The sequence below is a fragment of the Esox lucius genome, chromosome 20 (assembly GCF_011004845.1).
Source record: "Esox lucius isolate fEsoLuc1 chromosome 20, fEsoLuc1.pri, whole genome shotgun sequence".
NCBI classification, from domain to species: Eukaryota; Metazoa; Chordata; class Actinopteri; order Esociformes; family Esocidae; genus Esox; species Esox lucius.
This window is the reverse complement of record NC_047588.1, coordinates 14,806,593-14,823,161: the sequence shown is the minus strand read 5'-3', so window position 1 is coordinate 14,823,161 and position 16,569 is coordinate 14,806,593. Positions and strand designations below refer to the sequence as shown.

General features: G+C 47.7%; 1 protein-coding gene across 9 annotated transcripts in view; it reads left to right on the top strand.

Annotated features, from left to right (window-relative positions):
- The window catches only part of mef2d (myocyte enhancer factor 2d), a 76,602-nt gene that overhangs the window by 36,948 nt on the left and 23,085 nt on the right, over positions 1-16,569 (top strand). For 6 of the 9 annotated variants that reach the window (XM_034289012.1, XM_034289017.1, XM_034289014.1 and 3 more), the window contains exons 2-4: positions 1,539-1,856; positions 3,682-3,885; positions 14,403-14,540. In XM_034289012.1, the coding sequence (XP_034144903.1) occupies positions 1,803-1,856; positions 3,682-3,885; positions 14,403-14,540 (396 nt within the window). In that variant the 5' untranslated portion in view covers positions 1,539-1,802. Of the gene's footprint in view, positions 1-1,538; positions 1,857-3,681; positions 3,886-14,178; positions 14,314-14,402; positions 14,541-16,569 lie in introns of all 9 variants that reach the window. The other 3 variants (XM_034289019.1, XM_034289018.1, XM_034289013.1) reach the window with 1 other exon arrangement.

Sequence of the window (16,569 nt, the reverse complement as noted above, 5' to 3'; positions counted from 1 at the left end):
AGAAGTGCCTTTTGTAACGAATAAACGTTTGCCTCTACCAGCTTTGCACATCTGAATTTGGGCAGTTTCTCCATTTCTTCTTTGTAGTCTCTGTCAGATTGGATGGGGAGCATCAGTGAGCTGTGATCTTCAGGTCTCCCCACATATGTTCAGTGGGGTTTCAAGTCCTTTAGCTGGGCCACTTAAGGACATCACAAACTTGTCCAAAGCCATTCCAGTGTTGTCTTTGCTGTATGCTTCAGGTCGTTGTTGTGATGAAAGATTAATCTTTGCCCCAGAGGTCCTATGCAATCTGGATCAGGTTTTCTTAAAAACTCTTACTCCTTCCCTGATGGCTGACCTGACTCCCAGCTCCTGCCACTGATGTATTCAACATAGCATGATGCTACAACTCCTTGGTTTACCTTAGAGATGGCATTAGCCATGTGATGAGCAGGACTTTCTTCCATTTGAAAATGATGGATCCCACTGTGCTCATAGGATCTTTCAATGCTTTAGCCGTGTTTTTTTTATCACCTTTTTTGCACTGGGAAGCACTCACACAACACCAGAGTCTTGAATTGTAGAATTATGCTTGATGTTGCACCTTATAAAGACTGGTGTTTGCCTTTCTAAATAATGTCCAATCAATAGAATTGGTCACAGGTACAATCCAATCTAAAGACATCTCAAGGCTAATCAAAGGACATTGGGCTCATTTTGGTCTGAGTGCTTATATATACTGTATGTGAGATTTCAATTTTAAATGTTTAAAACATTACGGGGTATCGTGTGTAGATTGATAGGGGGACAAATAATGCAATCAACTGTAAATTAAGTCTTTAAGACAACAAATCGTAGAGAAAGTGAAGGGGTTTGAATACTTTCCGAAGGCACAAAATTACCGATTTAAATTAAATGATTCCTGCTTTTGTTAAAGGTGCATACAAATGTGGAGCTGTTTCGAATGTCCGCTGTATAAACAAAAGCAACTCTGCTGTAGCTCTAATGATAACATTGCTGGTTTAGTGACTGAACCCAATAGCTCTGAGCCCGAGGGTCCCACCCATTTGTGGCTAGGTGAGCAGCCTTGCTGGGCCACGAGGCCCTGCTCTGCCTTCCTTTGGTTAATCACATGCAGCACGTAAGGCCAGGCAGTCGGCGCAGCGCCATGGGCGACCAGCCGATCGGTGATGTGGCGCTGATGCCTCTAATGAAGCTGACACAGCACGGCCTCCCTCCCAGTGGCCTCCCCGAGGGACTCCTACTCTGCAGCATGAGCCTGCCACCCCCCCCCCCCCCCCATGGAAAACACTAACCCCAAGAGAAGTGTTCCCCATCCCTACGTTCCCAGCGCCACCGCTGCTCTTTCAAAGCGTTCTTTTAGTTGGTCCCAAAGTAACCCCTTAAATGCGTCTCTTCAGGTTTCTCCGGAGTACTGTGGGGGTTTAAAGGCAGAGATGGTGTTGACGATGAGTGACTTTGGCAGGCACGCTGTGGGAACTGCTCCTCCAACTCCTGAATGTTGTACTGACCAAACGCTCTCTTCTGTTCTCCAGGAGTAACACCTGCAGTAAAGTGGGGAAGAGGATCAGTAGATGAGCTGCCGCCGTCTAGACCATGATCTGAAGGCCCCAAGCACGTGGACCCATCGTCTATTCTTTCTGCTGTGGGAGTGACCACTCCTAGACCAGCTGCCTCTGACAGGTGGAGCCCAAGGAGAGAGTGGCAAAGAGTGCCTAGCCCACCAACCACCGACGCAGGACAGCCGTGCCCTCTGACCCCGCCACGCCCCCTGCCCCTCCCACCGCCACACAGGAACTATGGGGAGGAAAAAGATTCAGATCCAGAGGATCACTGACGAACGGAACCGACAGGTGATTCTTAACTGTGTGTTTGTGTGTTGTGGTTTAGATAATGTTTCTTTGTACATCAGAACCCTGTCATGCATATGACTTCACAGATGTTTTCCCTAGCGGATGAGAAGGTAGATGATCTTTTCAACTGACTTGACCTCTTAATGCCTGCTTATTGGGTAACGGATGTGATGCGTCTCCGGTCCCAAGAAATGGTCAAAGCTGAGTAGGACCTAAGCATTTTAGACACTAGCGGCTGGCCGAAGGTCCTGACATCATCCCAAATTCAAAAATACATCTGGATTTTCATAGAATAACACATGCCACAAGCGTTATGTTGATTCCTCAATTGAAAAGCAGTTAAGAGAAATATTTGTGATCCATCATCTTACAACATACTGTCAATGGCACAAATGAATTGGAGAGAACCTAAAGCCATGTCCCCAAGGGTGATTCAACCCTGATTGAAATTCAACAGCATGTGGATTCCTCAACAGTTGAGGAAAGCAAGTATGACAACCAGTAGTATTTTTGACATGGTAATAATGGCTAACAAAGTAAAAAGGCCAACACTGCAGAGAGACCACCCTCTGTAGAACTAAGAGGAACAGTGATGGTTAGGAAACAATTCATCTCTCCCATGGAGGTTGTCTTATTCTGTCCTTCTGTGCCGTTGGTTTCTTGCAGTTCTATTGTTATTGTCGGTTATATTCAGCTTGTTTGTCCTGGCATTCATGTCAAAGGATGGATCGAGACTCATTATTGTCCAGGACTCGCTGTATCTCACACCTCTCTCAATCTTAGGATTTGTCTTTATGATAAAGCGCCTTATAATTCTTCTGAAAAGAATAGGAATTGTATTGTTTATCAGCTCTGTGAGCCTTCCTTCCAACTGTCCTCATTGAACTTCCCACAATCTGTCATTTCCTCCGCCACATAAGACTTCTTTTCTCTCTGTGTGTCTGTGTGTGCATGACGAGATGATTGTGGGAGTGTGTGAGGGGGTTTGGGAGGAGGGGGTGGTAGGCGGTTGCCCATGGATACGACCCCAATATAATTTGATTTGTGGCAGCGGGAAGCAATGAGCGAGCAAGTATGAAGGAGGGAGGAAAGGAGTAGAAAAGGATGGAGAGAGAGAGAGTGTGAGAGATAGGGAGGGGGAAGGAGGGATGAGGAGAAAAGAACACTAGCTGGCTCCTGCCCTTCTGTGCTGCATCAGGATAACATGGCGGGCGCTCAACCAATTAAAGACAGGGGAAGGCGAGATGGGGGGGAGGGAGGGAGGGGGGTGGGGTGAGGGAGGGAGGGGAGAGAGAGAGAGAGAGAGGGAGAGAGACATTGAAGGTTTCACATGGCAGCTGTAGAATGTGCCTGTATGGTTCCTTTCCGTGCGTCTCTTTCCTGGTGTTCCTCTGTGATCCTGTCTACAGTAACACAAACAAACTAACCCCCCCGGGTGTCTGTCCGCGAATGTCACAGTTCCACGGCGGTGCTAATGAGCAACACCCCTGCGGGACCTCCACACTGTTGGCGCTTTTCGTTTGGGCCCTTTTTTGCCCGTCAAGCCTGTTGTGTCCTTCATTCACGCGTTCATTGTTTGCTGAGGTTAATGTTTCTCTACTGGGTATCCCCCCCACTGGATTACGTTTATCCACGTATCACACTGTATCACACTGCATCACACTGTATCACACTGCATCACACTGTATCACACATTCCTTGACTTCTGCAGTGTTAGTAATGTTGTTTTTCTTTTCTTCTCTCCCCATCTCCATTCTAACCCACCGCCCCGCAACTCTTCCACCTCTAATGGACCACATTCCCGCAACGCGCATCGCCCTTCCAGGTGACGTTCACCAAGAGGAAGTTTGGCCTGATGAAGAAGGCTTACGAGCTGAGCGTGCTGTGTGACTGCGAGATCGCCCTCATCATCTTCAACCACTCCAACAAGCTGTTCCAGTACGCCAGCACAGACATGGACAAGGTCCTGCTCAAATACACGGAGTACAACGAGCCCCACGAGAGCCGGACCAACGCTGACATCATCGAGGTAATGAGGGATGAGGGGACCTTACTGGCAGGGGGAGGACGGACGGGGTGGCTGTGTGTTTGAAGGTAGTGTCAGAGGCCAGGGAAGCAGGAATGGATGAGGTATGGCATTCAAGAACAGCGCCTTACAGGAGAGGTCTGAAGAAGAGGGCTCACTCCGTTTCGTTTAATTTTGTCATTGTCATACGCTTGTTTGGAAGGCAGTCTGGATTGTTATAACGTTTTCCTGTGAAAGTCAGTACATTTTTATGATTGTTAATGACATGCTGTGCATTTCCTTCGGATGGTGTTATTGAAGGATCTTTTTTTTGTTTTCAGACAATACACTATAACGACAAAGCGAAAACAAGTTCTTAGAATGTATTCAGACCCTTTATTCAGTCCTTTGTTGAAGTGCCTCTGGCAGTGATCACAGCTTTGAGTCTGCTTAGATATGCCTTTGTCTTTACGTACCTGGATTTCTATTTCGATTTCATTCCTACTTGTAGATCCTCATAAGCTCTGGCAGATTGGACATTGGTGAACTGGGATTTTCAGGTCTGGGTTTTAGCTAAGCCACTTAATGACATACACAGGTGATGAGCACTTCTTTGTTTTTGCCAGGCATAGCGTTTGGCATTCAGGCCAAGTAATTCGATTTTTGTCTCGTCAGACTCTTTCTATTCATGCTCTGAGAGTCTTTCAGGCAGCATGTAATATGCTTTTTACTTAGCAGTCACTTGCACCACTCTACCATAAATGCCTGATGAATGGAGTGGTTCATAGATAGTTGTCCTCTGGCAGGTTCTCCCATCTCTGCAGAGAAACTCTGAAGCTCTGTTTGAGTGACCATTGGATTCTTGGTCACCTCCCTGACCCAGGCCCTTCTTGCCTGGTTACTTAGTTTGGCTGGAAGGCTAGCTGTAGAAAGAGTCTTGGTGGTTCCAAACTTCTTCCATTTCACAATGGTGAAGCCCACTGTGTTCCTGGGAACATTCAACGCATTAGCAAATGTATCTTCCCAGTTCTACTGTATGCCTCGACCCCATCTAGGAGGTATTTTTGGGAGGTTTTAGCTCTGACATGCACAGAAAATTGTTGCATGTTATATAGACGGGTTTGCCTTTCTAAATCATGTTCAATCAGTTGAATTTGCCACAGGTGGATGCCAATGAAAATCTAAAGGCAACGAAAGGATGAAAAAGGACACTGGGCACATCTGAGCTCTATTTGGAGTGCTGTGGCAAAGGGTTGGAATTACTACATACATGACATTTTTCAGTTTTTCCTTTTTGGCACACATTTCTAAAAACATGTTTTCCCTTGTCATTATGGGGTACTGTGAGTATATTGATGGCAAACAAATATGTATTGAAACAATTTTAAATGAAGTCTATAACAACAAAAAATGTGGAGCAAGTGAAGGTGTCTGAATACTTTCTGAAGGCACAGTATTCATGCTTGAATGATTCCTGTGACCTGCTGATATCCTTATTTCCAGAGCCGTTTCATTTCTAACTACCATTCTGGTGTAGACAAGCGCTTCCTGTCTAAATATATCAACTCCATCAGCTCTGTATTGATGTAGCCGGAGTGAGGGTTGTTGTTCTTGTTCTTTGATTGCGGAGGGTGGAGGGGTGGGTTAGTGGTATTAGATAAGAGTGTTTCGGTTTGCTTTGTTTTTTGTTGTTTTATTTGCTTGTGCTGTTCTCTGTGGAATCCAGGGTTGTTTGGATGTTGTTAGTCATAGCTGGAGGAGATTCAGAACATGCAACATACACAAGATACAAGCCTTTGTTATTAAAATCATTCATCCCTCTTCTAAGCAAATGTCTTGTGAGAGACATACATTTAATGGGCCACTACAGTATCTTCCCTGACTATACCTAGAGTGAGAGAACGGCTTTGGGCGTATTCAGAAGGCCCTAGAAGTAAACCGCTTTGCTGTGGCCAAGTCCAGTGTACATCGATCAAAGCCTGGCTGGCTGCCTGTTGTCTGGGATCATGGAGGGAGGGCAGAGGTAGGGACAGCTGGACCTGCTGTCACCACCCCCTGATCTTGGCCGGGCCTCCAAGGCCACTTCAACCACGAGCCTCCGGTCCCGCTGGAAGCACGCTGTCACAAAATGGTGGGCTTCATGGATGAGGAGGAGGAGGAGCAGCAAAGAGATACAGTCTCTAGATTGGGAACGTGAATGAGACCACATTGTTGTAGGCTATGGTTTACGTGAATTCATTACAAACGGGCAGATGGCATTCAAATAGCCAATAAAACTGAACTTGCAGCTTATAATTCATATGCAAAGCTGTGAAAAAGTATTTTCCTTAGCTTTCCGATTATCCTTTACGCTGTCATCAGATCTTCCTAATATCAGGATAATATCAAGGGAACCTACGGGTGTAAATAAATAACACAACATTTTGATCTATTTAATTTAATGTACAACATCGTATTTCTGTATCCCCCATGTACACCCAGTATGTGGATATGCCACCTTAAGATACAATGCAATGACGACAACCGACCGCTTCATGTAGTTCAGCCATAGTCAGAGAAAAGATCTGGTGCCAAGGCTGGCACACTAGGGTGTTTGTCTTGGCATGCCAGGAAATATGATCATAAGAAGGGAACAACTGAAATTGCATTGGTTTTCCTAAATAGCTACAGCTTGGGACCTGATACTATTTAAGAGGGTATTATTTAGGCCTATGCAAAGATAATGTGATTTGAGTACGTTAAAACATTTTAATGTTAAAACCAGAATTAGAGCGTGCCTGAGATGGACAATGTATTTCTTTTAAAATTCACAACCCATGCTTCACTTCAGGAACAATTTAGTATTTATTTTATACATTTATTTTATTAATTTCATTACATTTCTTCTGTCTTGAGCACTAAGTGTTGAGTACGTTTGGTGAATGGTTTTAGTTCGTGAGCCCACGATTTGGTGACAGGACTCTGAGGTCTGGCACTTCTCAGAAATGTTGGTTTCACTTCGAATAGCAAATTATACTGAGTTTGTTTTGTCATTCATTTATAATGTCAATCTTTCCAGCCGTTTTCCCCACCATAACTATACACAGTTAAAGTGAAAAATATCATACTATGGTTTCATATATCCTGTGGAAATGTCAAGAAATATCTGATTTCTACTTGTTCCTTGTGTAAATACAGCTGTTTCTGTCTGGACCACACATAGGAGGGAAACTCATGATACAGTTAATTGTGTCAAGTTTGCTGGTGCATGTTTCAGAAGGAGCCAGTTGTACGCTATTGCCGACCCTCTATGTAGTGGTTGATCAGTCTCTCAAAAATGCTGTGGAGGAATTTTAGCCACTCTCAGACAATGTTGCTTTCAGCAGAATTCACGGTTCCTTCAATGACGTCTAGTTGTTCAGGTCCTGAGGGCATGACATGACCACCACCGTGCCTGACCGTTGATATAGGGTAAACACTGGGGAGTGCACTGTTTGGTTTTCCCCAGACATAACAGGACCTGTGTTGTTCCAAATGTCAACTCAAGTTTGCCAAAACACACCCGGGGCAGGAGCACCTGTCAAGAATCCTCAATACTCCTGGAAGCAAGTTCTATGGACAGATGGGTCAAAAGTGAAGCTTTTCGGACAAAATGGGTTCCGTTATGTTTAGTGGAAACCAAACACTGCATTGAGTAAGCCTTTTTATTTTGGGAATACCACTTCACTGGCTCTTAAATTCATTGCTTGGTACAGTTGCAGATTATCATGTGGATTGACTGAGAAGACATTCAGAGTATATGACGATGTCTCTTAGTCTGTCTGTTTTAAGTTTTCTCTCTCTGTCTTTCTGTTTGTCTCTCAGTCACTTCCTTTCTGTCTCTTTCTGTGTTTTGCTCTGTGTTTTAGGTTCTCTCCCTGTCTCCCTCTCTGCTTCTCTCTCTTCTGCCTCTCTCTCTCTCCCCACTGTCTCTCTCCCTGTATCTCTCTGTCTCTCTCTCTCTCTGGTTCTCCCTCTCTGTCTTTTTCTCTGTCTGTGTGTATGGTGACAGCGGTAAAGCCTTTCCGTTGGGGAGCTACGCTGGGCTGCAGATGGCTCTTAAGTGTGTGTGCTAGTGTGCTCTGCCAGGGCGTTGGGCTGCTCCAGGCCACATCAGCTCATGCTCCGCTGGCCGTATGCGTGCCTCTGTCTGTGTGCATGGCCCTGTGTGTGTGCACGTGGCCCTGTGTGTGTGCACGTGGCCCTGTGTGTGTGCATGTGGCCCTGTCTGTGTGTGCGCGTGGCCCTGTCTGTGTGTGCGCGTGGCCCTGTGTGTGTGCGCGTGGCCCTGTGTGTGTGCGCGTGGCCCTGTCTGTGTGTGCGCGTGGCCCTGTCTGTGTGTGCGCGTGGCCCTGTCTGTGTGTGCGCGTGGCCCTGTCTGTGTGTGCGCGTGGCCCTGTCTGTGTGTGCGCGTGGCCCTGTCTGTGTGTGCGCGTGGCCCTGTCTGTGTGTGCGCGTGGCCCTGTCTGTGTGTGCGCGTGGCCCTGTCTGTGTGTGCGCGTGGCCCTGTCTGTGTGTGCGCGTGGCCCTGTCTGTGTGTGCGCGTGGCCCTGTCTGTGTGTGCGCGTGGCCCTGTCTGTGTGTGCGCGTGGCCCTGTCTGTGTGTGCGCGTGGCCCTGTCTGTGTGTGCGCGTGGCCCTGTCTGTGTGTGCGCGTGGCCCTGTCTGTGTGTGCGTGGCCCTGTCTGTGTGTGCGTGGCCCCTGTCTGTGTGTGCGTGGCCCCTGTCTGTGTGTGCGTGGCCCCTGTCTGTGTGTGCGTGGCCCTGTGTGTGTGCGTGGCCCTGTGTGTGTGCGTGGCCCTGTGTGTGTGTGTGTGTGTGTGTGCGTGGCCCTGTGTGTGTACGTGGTCCTGTGTGTGTGCGTGGGCGTGCACCCGTTCTGCAGTGGCCCGTGAGAATGCCTCATACAATATTCAGGCCTGGTGAGAGGCTCGGTGCGAGTATGTCCCTGCCTGAATCCATGAGGGTTTCCCCTGCATCTCTGTCTCCCACTGCAAGCCCCAGGCCTGGAGGCAAAGCCAGCACTACTGCCAGTCCCCAGGCGGAACGCTTCCTCCTAGCTTGTTTACAGTTTGATCCGTATTGTGTAGCGAGGGAGATGGGCAGAGATGAGATGAATCGTTTGGCTCTGGTGAGCAGAGTTGAGGATGGAGAGGGGGAGAGGGAGGAGGAGAGAGAGGGGGAGGGAGAGGGGGAGAGAGAGGGGGAGAGGGAGGAGGGATGAGCAGATAGGCACAAAATGTCTCCATTTGCCGCTCTGCCTCCCTGCGTCTCTCCGAGCAAGTGCTTTTGTGTATGAATTATGGAGTTAGATGCAGTCATGCGCACACACACACACACACACACGCGCACACATTCATATGCACAGTATGCTTACTGTACAAGACAATACACTTGCACGGACTCGGTACATGTAATACACACATAAATATACAGTCCCAGTGCTCAAAAGTGTGAACACACTGAAACACAATTAGGAATTGGAGCACTAGAGTAAGCAGGAGCCATTTGGTCAGGGAGTTGGTCAACTAAGGTTTGCCAGTGCTATGAAAAGGTGCAGTGGAAAAACAATGCATTTAAATGATGTTTCTGTACTGCACATTTGTTAGCATGACAGACATGAAATCAGTTGATGACAGACATTTTAAAAGTACTGATGTTGCATGATATAATTATGATGCTACAAGACAAAACAGCAAACATTCTTAGAAATTCCAGTAGATTTTCTTATTCTCTGACCATGTATTTTAGAAGATATTTAAACCGAAAATATGGACAAACCTGTTTAAAATGTATTTCAGGTAATGACAATGTCTTCCACTCAATTGGACGGATTGTGTCGCATGCATTAATTTGACATTATTTGAAATCAGGAAATGCATCTCTACTGCCGTTAATTCCGGTTAGACTGGTTTGGATTTCTCCCAGACCAAAATGGCTACCATTTCATCCCATTCTGGAACTTTGAAGGATCATGACATAGCCTCCCTAGTAATTTGATAGGACCACAATGCCCTGAAATGTGTGCGCGCATGCACAATATTGTTCACACAGGCATTCCATCACTCTAGTAATGGCTGGGAGGTGAAGCATGATCACACGTGTGTGTGTGTGTTTCTGTGTGTGTGTGTGTGTGTGGGGGGGGGGGGGGGGGGGCGGGGGGGCGTTGGGGGGGTGTTGCCTGCCTTTCCTGCCAAAACGTGTTAATCCGCTGGATTGCAGATCCCAATCAGGGGCAGAGGAGGAGGTGGAGGAGGAGGAGAGAGGTTGTATGAGTACTGAAGGAGGAGAGAAGGAAATAGCCAGAAAAAAACCGGAAGGGGAAGAACAATGAGCTCTGAAGGAGTAGAAGGGGGGCAGGAGGGGGAGAGAGAGGGAGAGAGAAGGTAGACAAAAGGAAGAGAAAAGGGATGCCCTTTTACTTAAGCGGCTCAGTGAGGAAGATCCCCACACCACAGCATGGTCCTCATTCCAGGTCACGTGAGGGACACGTTAATACTGCACTTGGGTGGGGGGATCCGTTTGAGTATTACTTTTGAGTATTACTTTTGAGTATTACTTTTGAGTATTTCTTCTGAGTAATTGATTCCAGTTAGAGCAGGTAATTGCCCACTAGTTCCCCATATGGAGGCCGTCTTCAAAGACGGTGAGGGTGGAAGGCGGGGCCTTGGAACTACCCAATCACAGTGCTGATGGTTCCTTAGGAGGCGCCTCTGCCTTCTGTTGCCTTGACAGTGGTCCCTCCCCCAGGATTTGTCCTGTTTTGTTGTGTTAGGGACGTCTCCTTAAACCTGTCCTAATTTGGACAGGACAGGTCAGTGGGGGACGTCTCCTTAAACCTGTCCTAATTTGGTGTGGACGGGTCAGTGGGGGATGTCTCCTTAAACCTGTCCTAATAATGACTGGAAGGGATCAGTGGGGGACGTCTCCTTAAGCCCGTCCTAATTTGGACTGGACAGGATTAGTGGGGGTTCTGTCCATCGTGTGGTTTCCCCAGTTCACAAGACCCTCATGATGGCCACAGAGACCGCATCGTATGACGATAGGCCTGGGCATGGTGACATCAGTCCGTGTTTCCATTAGACAGCCACTTTAGTCCGCCTCGTTTTTCTTGATGTCACTGTCAGGAACATAAAGGGAACTCAATTGATTATTTAAGAGAAAATGAAAGCGGCAGTTATTTATTCATCCTGATGAATAAAACGTGCAAGTTAAACTGCATCCTCAACATTGTTGAAGGATTATGCGACCATATACGCGTTTCAGACTATTAAGCACAGCGGGACACGATCTCTCCACCACTGATCCACGGTCACATGATCGTCCTTATGGACATGCCTGCTGGACGCTCGTCCAAAGGAGCGAGCGCAGGACGAAACACTATCTGACATCTGACGTCCGGCAGATACCATCAGTATCCGAAACGTTCACGTGCCACTGCCCGTGTAGTGAGAGGAAGCATGCCGTCACCCCTGCTGAGGTGGTGTGACGGAGATACAGGGCCTCCATTAACCACATGTATAAGTAATAGTAGCCACCTGCTGGATGCTGCGGTAATGGTGGGAGAAACTCTTCAGGGATGGACTACTGTCTAATGAATGAGGAGCGTTGAGCCGCCATGGTCGTCCAGTTTCCCCAATGCTGCCACAATGGGGATTCGTTCTGTGGCAACCCAGTAGTCTAGTAAGCCGAGGCTTTAGTCGTGCTCCCTTAGGATGCCTCCAGGGGCTCCATGGTCCTGAATGCAGGCAGCTGCAAATGGGACGTGACATTACATTCTGCCTGTGTGGACGAGCGTTCACTGCTCAACACACTCTCCCCTTCTAAACGGGGACAGAGAGAAGAGACAGCATCTGAGAGGAGGAGAAATGGATGGGATTTGACAGGCAAAAACAATGAGAGAGAGACTGTAAAGAAAACATGGGCTGTGGAGATGGCTAGACTGGAGATGGAGAGGAGGCCATGGAGGAATAGGTAGAATAAGAGGATAGTGGGAAAATGCTGAGAGCTCAACAGAAATACTGAAGAAATGTTGAATACTGTAGATACAAATGGAGAAATAAAGAAAACTGTAGATAGAAATTGAGAAATCCTGTATTTACAAAAGGAAATATACTGAGATAAAAATGGATCACACCAGACTGGATATTGGAAATGGAAAGACCCAGAGACAGAAATGGAATGGAAAATGAAAAAATGAAAGGAGAGAAAAAGAGAGCAGGATCTCAGGAGAATGAAAAGGAGCCAGTGAGGGAGAGTGGGAGATGGTGATGGTGCTGGGGGGAGGGGCCATGGAGGGAGAGTGGGAGATGGTGATGGTGCTGGGGGGAGGGGCCAGGGAGGGAGAGTGGGAGAGGGTGATGGTGCTGGGGGGAGGGGCCATGGAGGGAGAGTGGGAGATGGTGATGGTGCTGGGGGGAGGGGCCATGGAGGGAGAGTGGGAGATGGTGATGGTGCTGGGGGGAGGGGCCATGGAGGGAGAGTGGGAGATGGTGATGGTGCTGGGGGGAGGGGCCATGGAGGGAGAGTGGGAGATGGGTGCTGGGGGGAGGGGCCATGGAGGGAGAGTGGGAGATGGTGATGGTGCTGGGGGGAGGGGCCATGGAGGGAGAGTGGGAGATGGTGCTGGGGGGAGGGGCCGTGGAGGGATAGTGGGAGATGGTGATGGTGCCGGGGGGAGGGGCCAGGGAGGGATATTGAGAGATGGTGATGGTGCCGGGGGAGGGGCCAGGGAGGGATATTGAGAGATGGTGATGGTGCTGAGGGGAGGGGCCAGGGAGGGATGGTGGGAGATGCTGATGCGGGGAGGGGCCAAGGAGTCACAGGCTGTGTGCTGCTCTGCAGGCCAGTCTTACCCTGGCAACACCATGGAGGACTGAGCCAGAGGGACAGATGGAGCAGACTGAGAGACAAGCTGATCAGCTGACTGATCTCTCTCTCGATGTCTGCCGTTCTGTCAGGTCCTATTGTCAAGGCAGGTTTTTAGATTGTATTTTTTCCGCTGCCAGTCAATGGCATATGTCCTTGTCTGTTGCACGTCTTTTGTCACATGCAGTCGTTGTCAGTTTTCGATCCTTAGGTCAGCACAGACCAACCATGTTTTTTTTGTGAACGGTGCAGAATAAACAGCACGGTGGCTGAACAGTGTCAGGAAGGACTCTTCCAGTGTGTCTCATTTGAACAGCGCATTGATTTGATTTGATGTGCATAAAGAGAGCAGTCCCACACAAAATAAGATGTATCCCCATGTGAGGGGAATGCCTTTTATACTGTGTGGAGAAGTATCAATGTCATATATACAATTGTGGCTATCATACTATATTATTGAGTCGAATCTGTTATTGGAGTTTACCGCAAAACCTGGACTTGGTAGCTAATTGGCCGGCAGATGGTCTTTTTACCGCCTTTTATTCACCTCACCTTTCATCTTGGCATTGAGTCACCCTCCTCACTTAACAGTGCTGGGATGGTCCCTAGTGGCTGTCCTACAGAACATGCACTTATCTATCAATGTACATCAGCCTCCATCAGACAGAACTCACTCAGGGCCACCATACAGGGCATACCCATTTATTTACGTTGTGTTTTCTTGTATCCCTTTGACAGCACAATTGAAATGTAAGAAAAAAGCGTGTAGAAGAATTTGCCACTCCAGGTTAGAATCCATTTTGCGAGCGACAGGATCCGGTTAGCTGTTTGGTGCCGATCCCACTGGCAAAGCTACTTATAGTAAAGCTTGTTTCCAGAATCCTCTCAAAATAAGACCCTTTCCACCGTGCATTAGAGCTGGACTGACCTGACTGTATTTCTGTAATGGACGGCACCAGGCAGTGCTCCGTTCCCGTTTACTGGGCTCCATTGCTTTACTTGGCATGATGCTTCACAACTATTTTGAGGTGCTCTTGATTAGCACAAAGCAACAATGTAGTAAATCTGGTCTCCAACACATACTGTGAATGTTTCTGATCTGGTGTTGAAAATATTACTGTCTCCCACGTCGACCAGTTAAATGTTCTCAGTTCTAACATGTCGGTTAAATGTGTTGACGAGACCCTAGAAGGTGGCTTGGTTTGTGAGGTGATCAGACGTTGTGGGCATCGACCTGACTGGAAGTGCAGATCAATGAACTCTTGTCTGAGGCTGGGACGGTATGTGTTATGGCTGCTGTTCGTGCCAATGAAGGGCATGGGTGCTTCTTATTTGGGGTGGCGGTGGAGTCATCTGGCCGATGGGTCTAAATCGTGCGTGAAAATGAACTGTTTTCTCCCTCTTCCTCCACCTCTTCCTCCAAACGATTCAGACGTTGCGAAAGAAAGGCTTTAACGGTTGCAACAGCCCAGAGCCCGACGGTGAAGACTCCATCGACCAAAGCCCACTAAACGATGACAAGTACCGCAAGAACGAGGACCTGGATATCCTGTTCAAGCGCTACGGGGTGAGTAGAATCATCCTCTCTATCACGTTATCTAACCTCCCTCTCTCTCTCCCTCTCTCTCTCTCCATTCTGCCAATGAACGAACCAAGGCTCTGAACAAGAAAGAGCACCGGGACTCAGAGAGCCCTGACCCGGAGGAGCCCTTCTCCCTCACCCCCCGCACTGAGGAGAAATACAAAAAAATTGACGAGGAGTTTGATAAAATGATGCAGAGCTATAGGCTGTCAGTGAGTACTGAGCTGTTACCGAACTGGACGGGATTTCGCCCAGAGCCAGCTGCAGACGGCAACCCGAATACTCACAGAGCACCCCCCGCCACCCCCCCACCCCCACCCCCACTTCCCTCCATCTCTCACCCCCCCTCAGAACTCACCCCCCCCCCCCCTCTGACTGCGTGTGCCCGGGCGAGGAGGTCGGATTGAGTGTGGTCACAGGCCTACATTCCTGCTGAAGGCTTTATAAACATGACATAACCCGTCTTCCGGAGGGACCGCGGCTCTTGGGGACCCATTGACAGATTTTCTAAAGTGTCACGCGGCGATGCCTTAGCTCCAAGGGGCAGATCCCAAGCGGCACACCTCCTGTCTCAGAATATGTATTTTTCATCTCCCTCCAAATGAACAGCTTTCATAGGCCTCCGTGTGGCAGGCACAATGAGCGTGCCGAGGTTCAGTCAGGCCGCTCCTCATCTTCCTCAGTGTTTGTCAGACACACTCCAGGGCCGCCACGCTTGGCGCTCTGCCTCTCTTTATCTACCCTTTTATTCCTCTCTCCGGTGCCAATTTTAAAAGGATTCCGTTTTTTCTCTCCCGCCAGGGCTAAGTAATGCCATTAACGTGTGTTTAATGAGGAACACTTAATTAACAACTGGTCTTCCTGTCTGAACTGGCCTCCCTATTGGTCACGAGGGACGGGACTTTGTGTATCGATTTCCTGTCGAGCCAATGTGTGAATGACTTGGCAGCTCTCTGGATGTGCTGACCTGGAGAGATACTACACTCCTCTCTAGCTTAAGCCCAGGTTTCTTAGACTGTATTATCCCTATACATTCACATAACACATTAAGAACAAAGTTATCACGCAGACCAAAAAAAGGGTTATTGAAAGGTATTGCTTTCCAATACTGCCAGTATTATCCAACACTCACATCATGACAGCACTTTCAGCAAATAGAAATCTCTATTATATCACTTCAGTAAATACAGCTTATTCCGTATTTAACCTACAGACAATATTTTCTGTGTTTTTGGTGTTTGTGGCGAGCTGAAATGGCATCTGAAAGCATTTCTGAAGAGCAACAAGAATATCTGATTTAAATGTACCACCTCAGTCTACTGGAAGCTTTGTCCCTCCAAGCCCCACCTCGCCCGGCACACCTTCCACCAGGCGGTACTGTGGCAAACGGAAGCATCCAGCACAAATCTCCCCCAACAGCATCATAATCCCCATACATGACAGCTAGGGGCTGGGATGTACACGCTTAATCTCACCCATGGCGCAATCCCCAGAGTCTAAGAGAAAGCACAAGGGGACTTTCGAGTGGCTAGGCTAGACGCTCTTTTGGCATGGACAGTTTGATTGGTAGTAAATTCCGACTGTGGAATTTGCCCAACAGTGACAAAGTATATATACATAATATATATATACAGTTTGGTACATTCCGTTTTTGTATAATTGTTCGTTCCGATTGTTTTATAACCGGTATTTGCTGGTGAGATCAACATTCCAGTTAGACGTCAAGGACTGTTAAAGGTCAGCCAAACATTGTTTGAAAGGTAGTGTTGTGGTTTTGATCAATCACTGCTAACAAACAGAATGAGACGTTTCTGATACTTGAAAGGGAACTTTGAAAGGCTTCTAGGACAAGAGGGAGGGAAGAAAAGTAGGCCATGAGTTTAATTCATTCTGATATCCTGGCATCTAGGAAATACACCAATGTAGAGCTCTGTAGAGAAAAATAGGTTCGTTTTTCTTCTCCACTTTTTGTTCTGCTGTTGAAAAAGGCCTTGAGCTACTTCAGTGAAGCTCAAAGAAAAGCTGGAAGACTTATTTATCCTATGTGATTTGTTTTAGGGCCTTTTTAATTACATGTACACAATATATGAGTCAGTGTAGTTTTAAGAGTAGGCATCTGGCAAAACATAGCAATATTAATGCATAATTTGTTGTTGTCCATATGGTGAACCACAACCCATGTTAGTGCACATCCGGGTCATTAATGTTAGTGTACCTCCGGGTCATATTACTGTTAGTGTA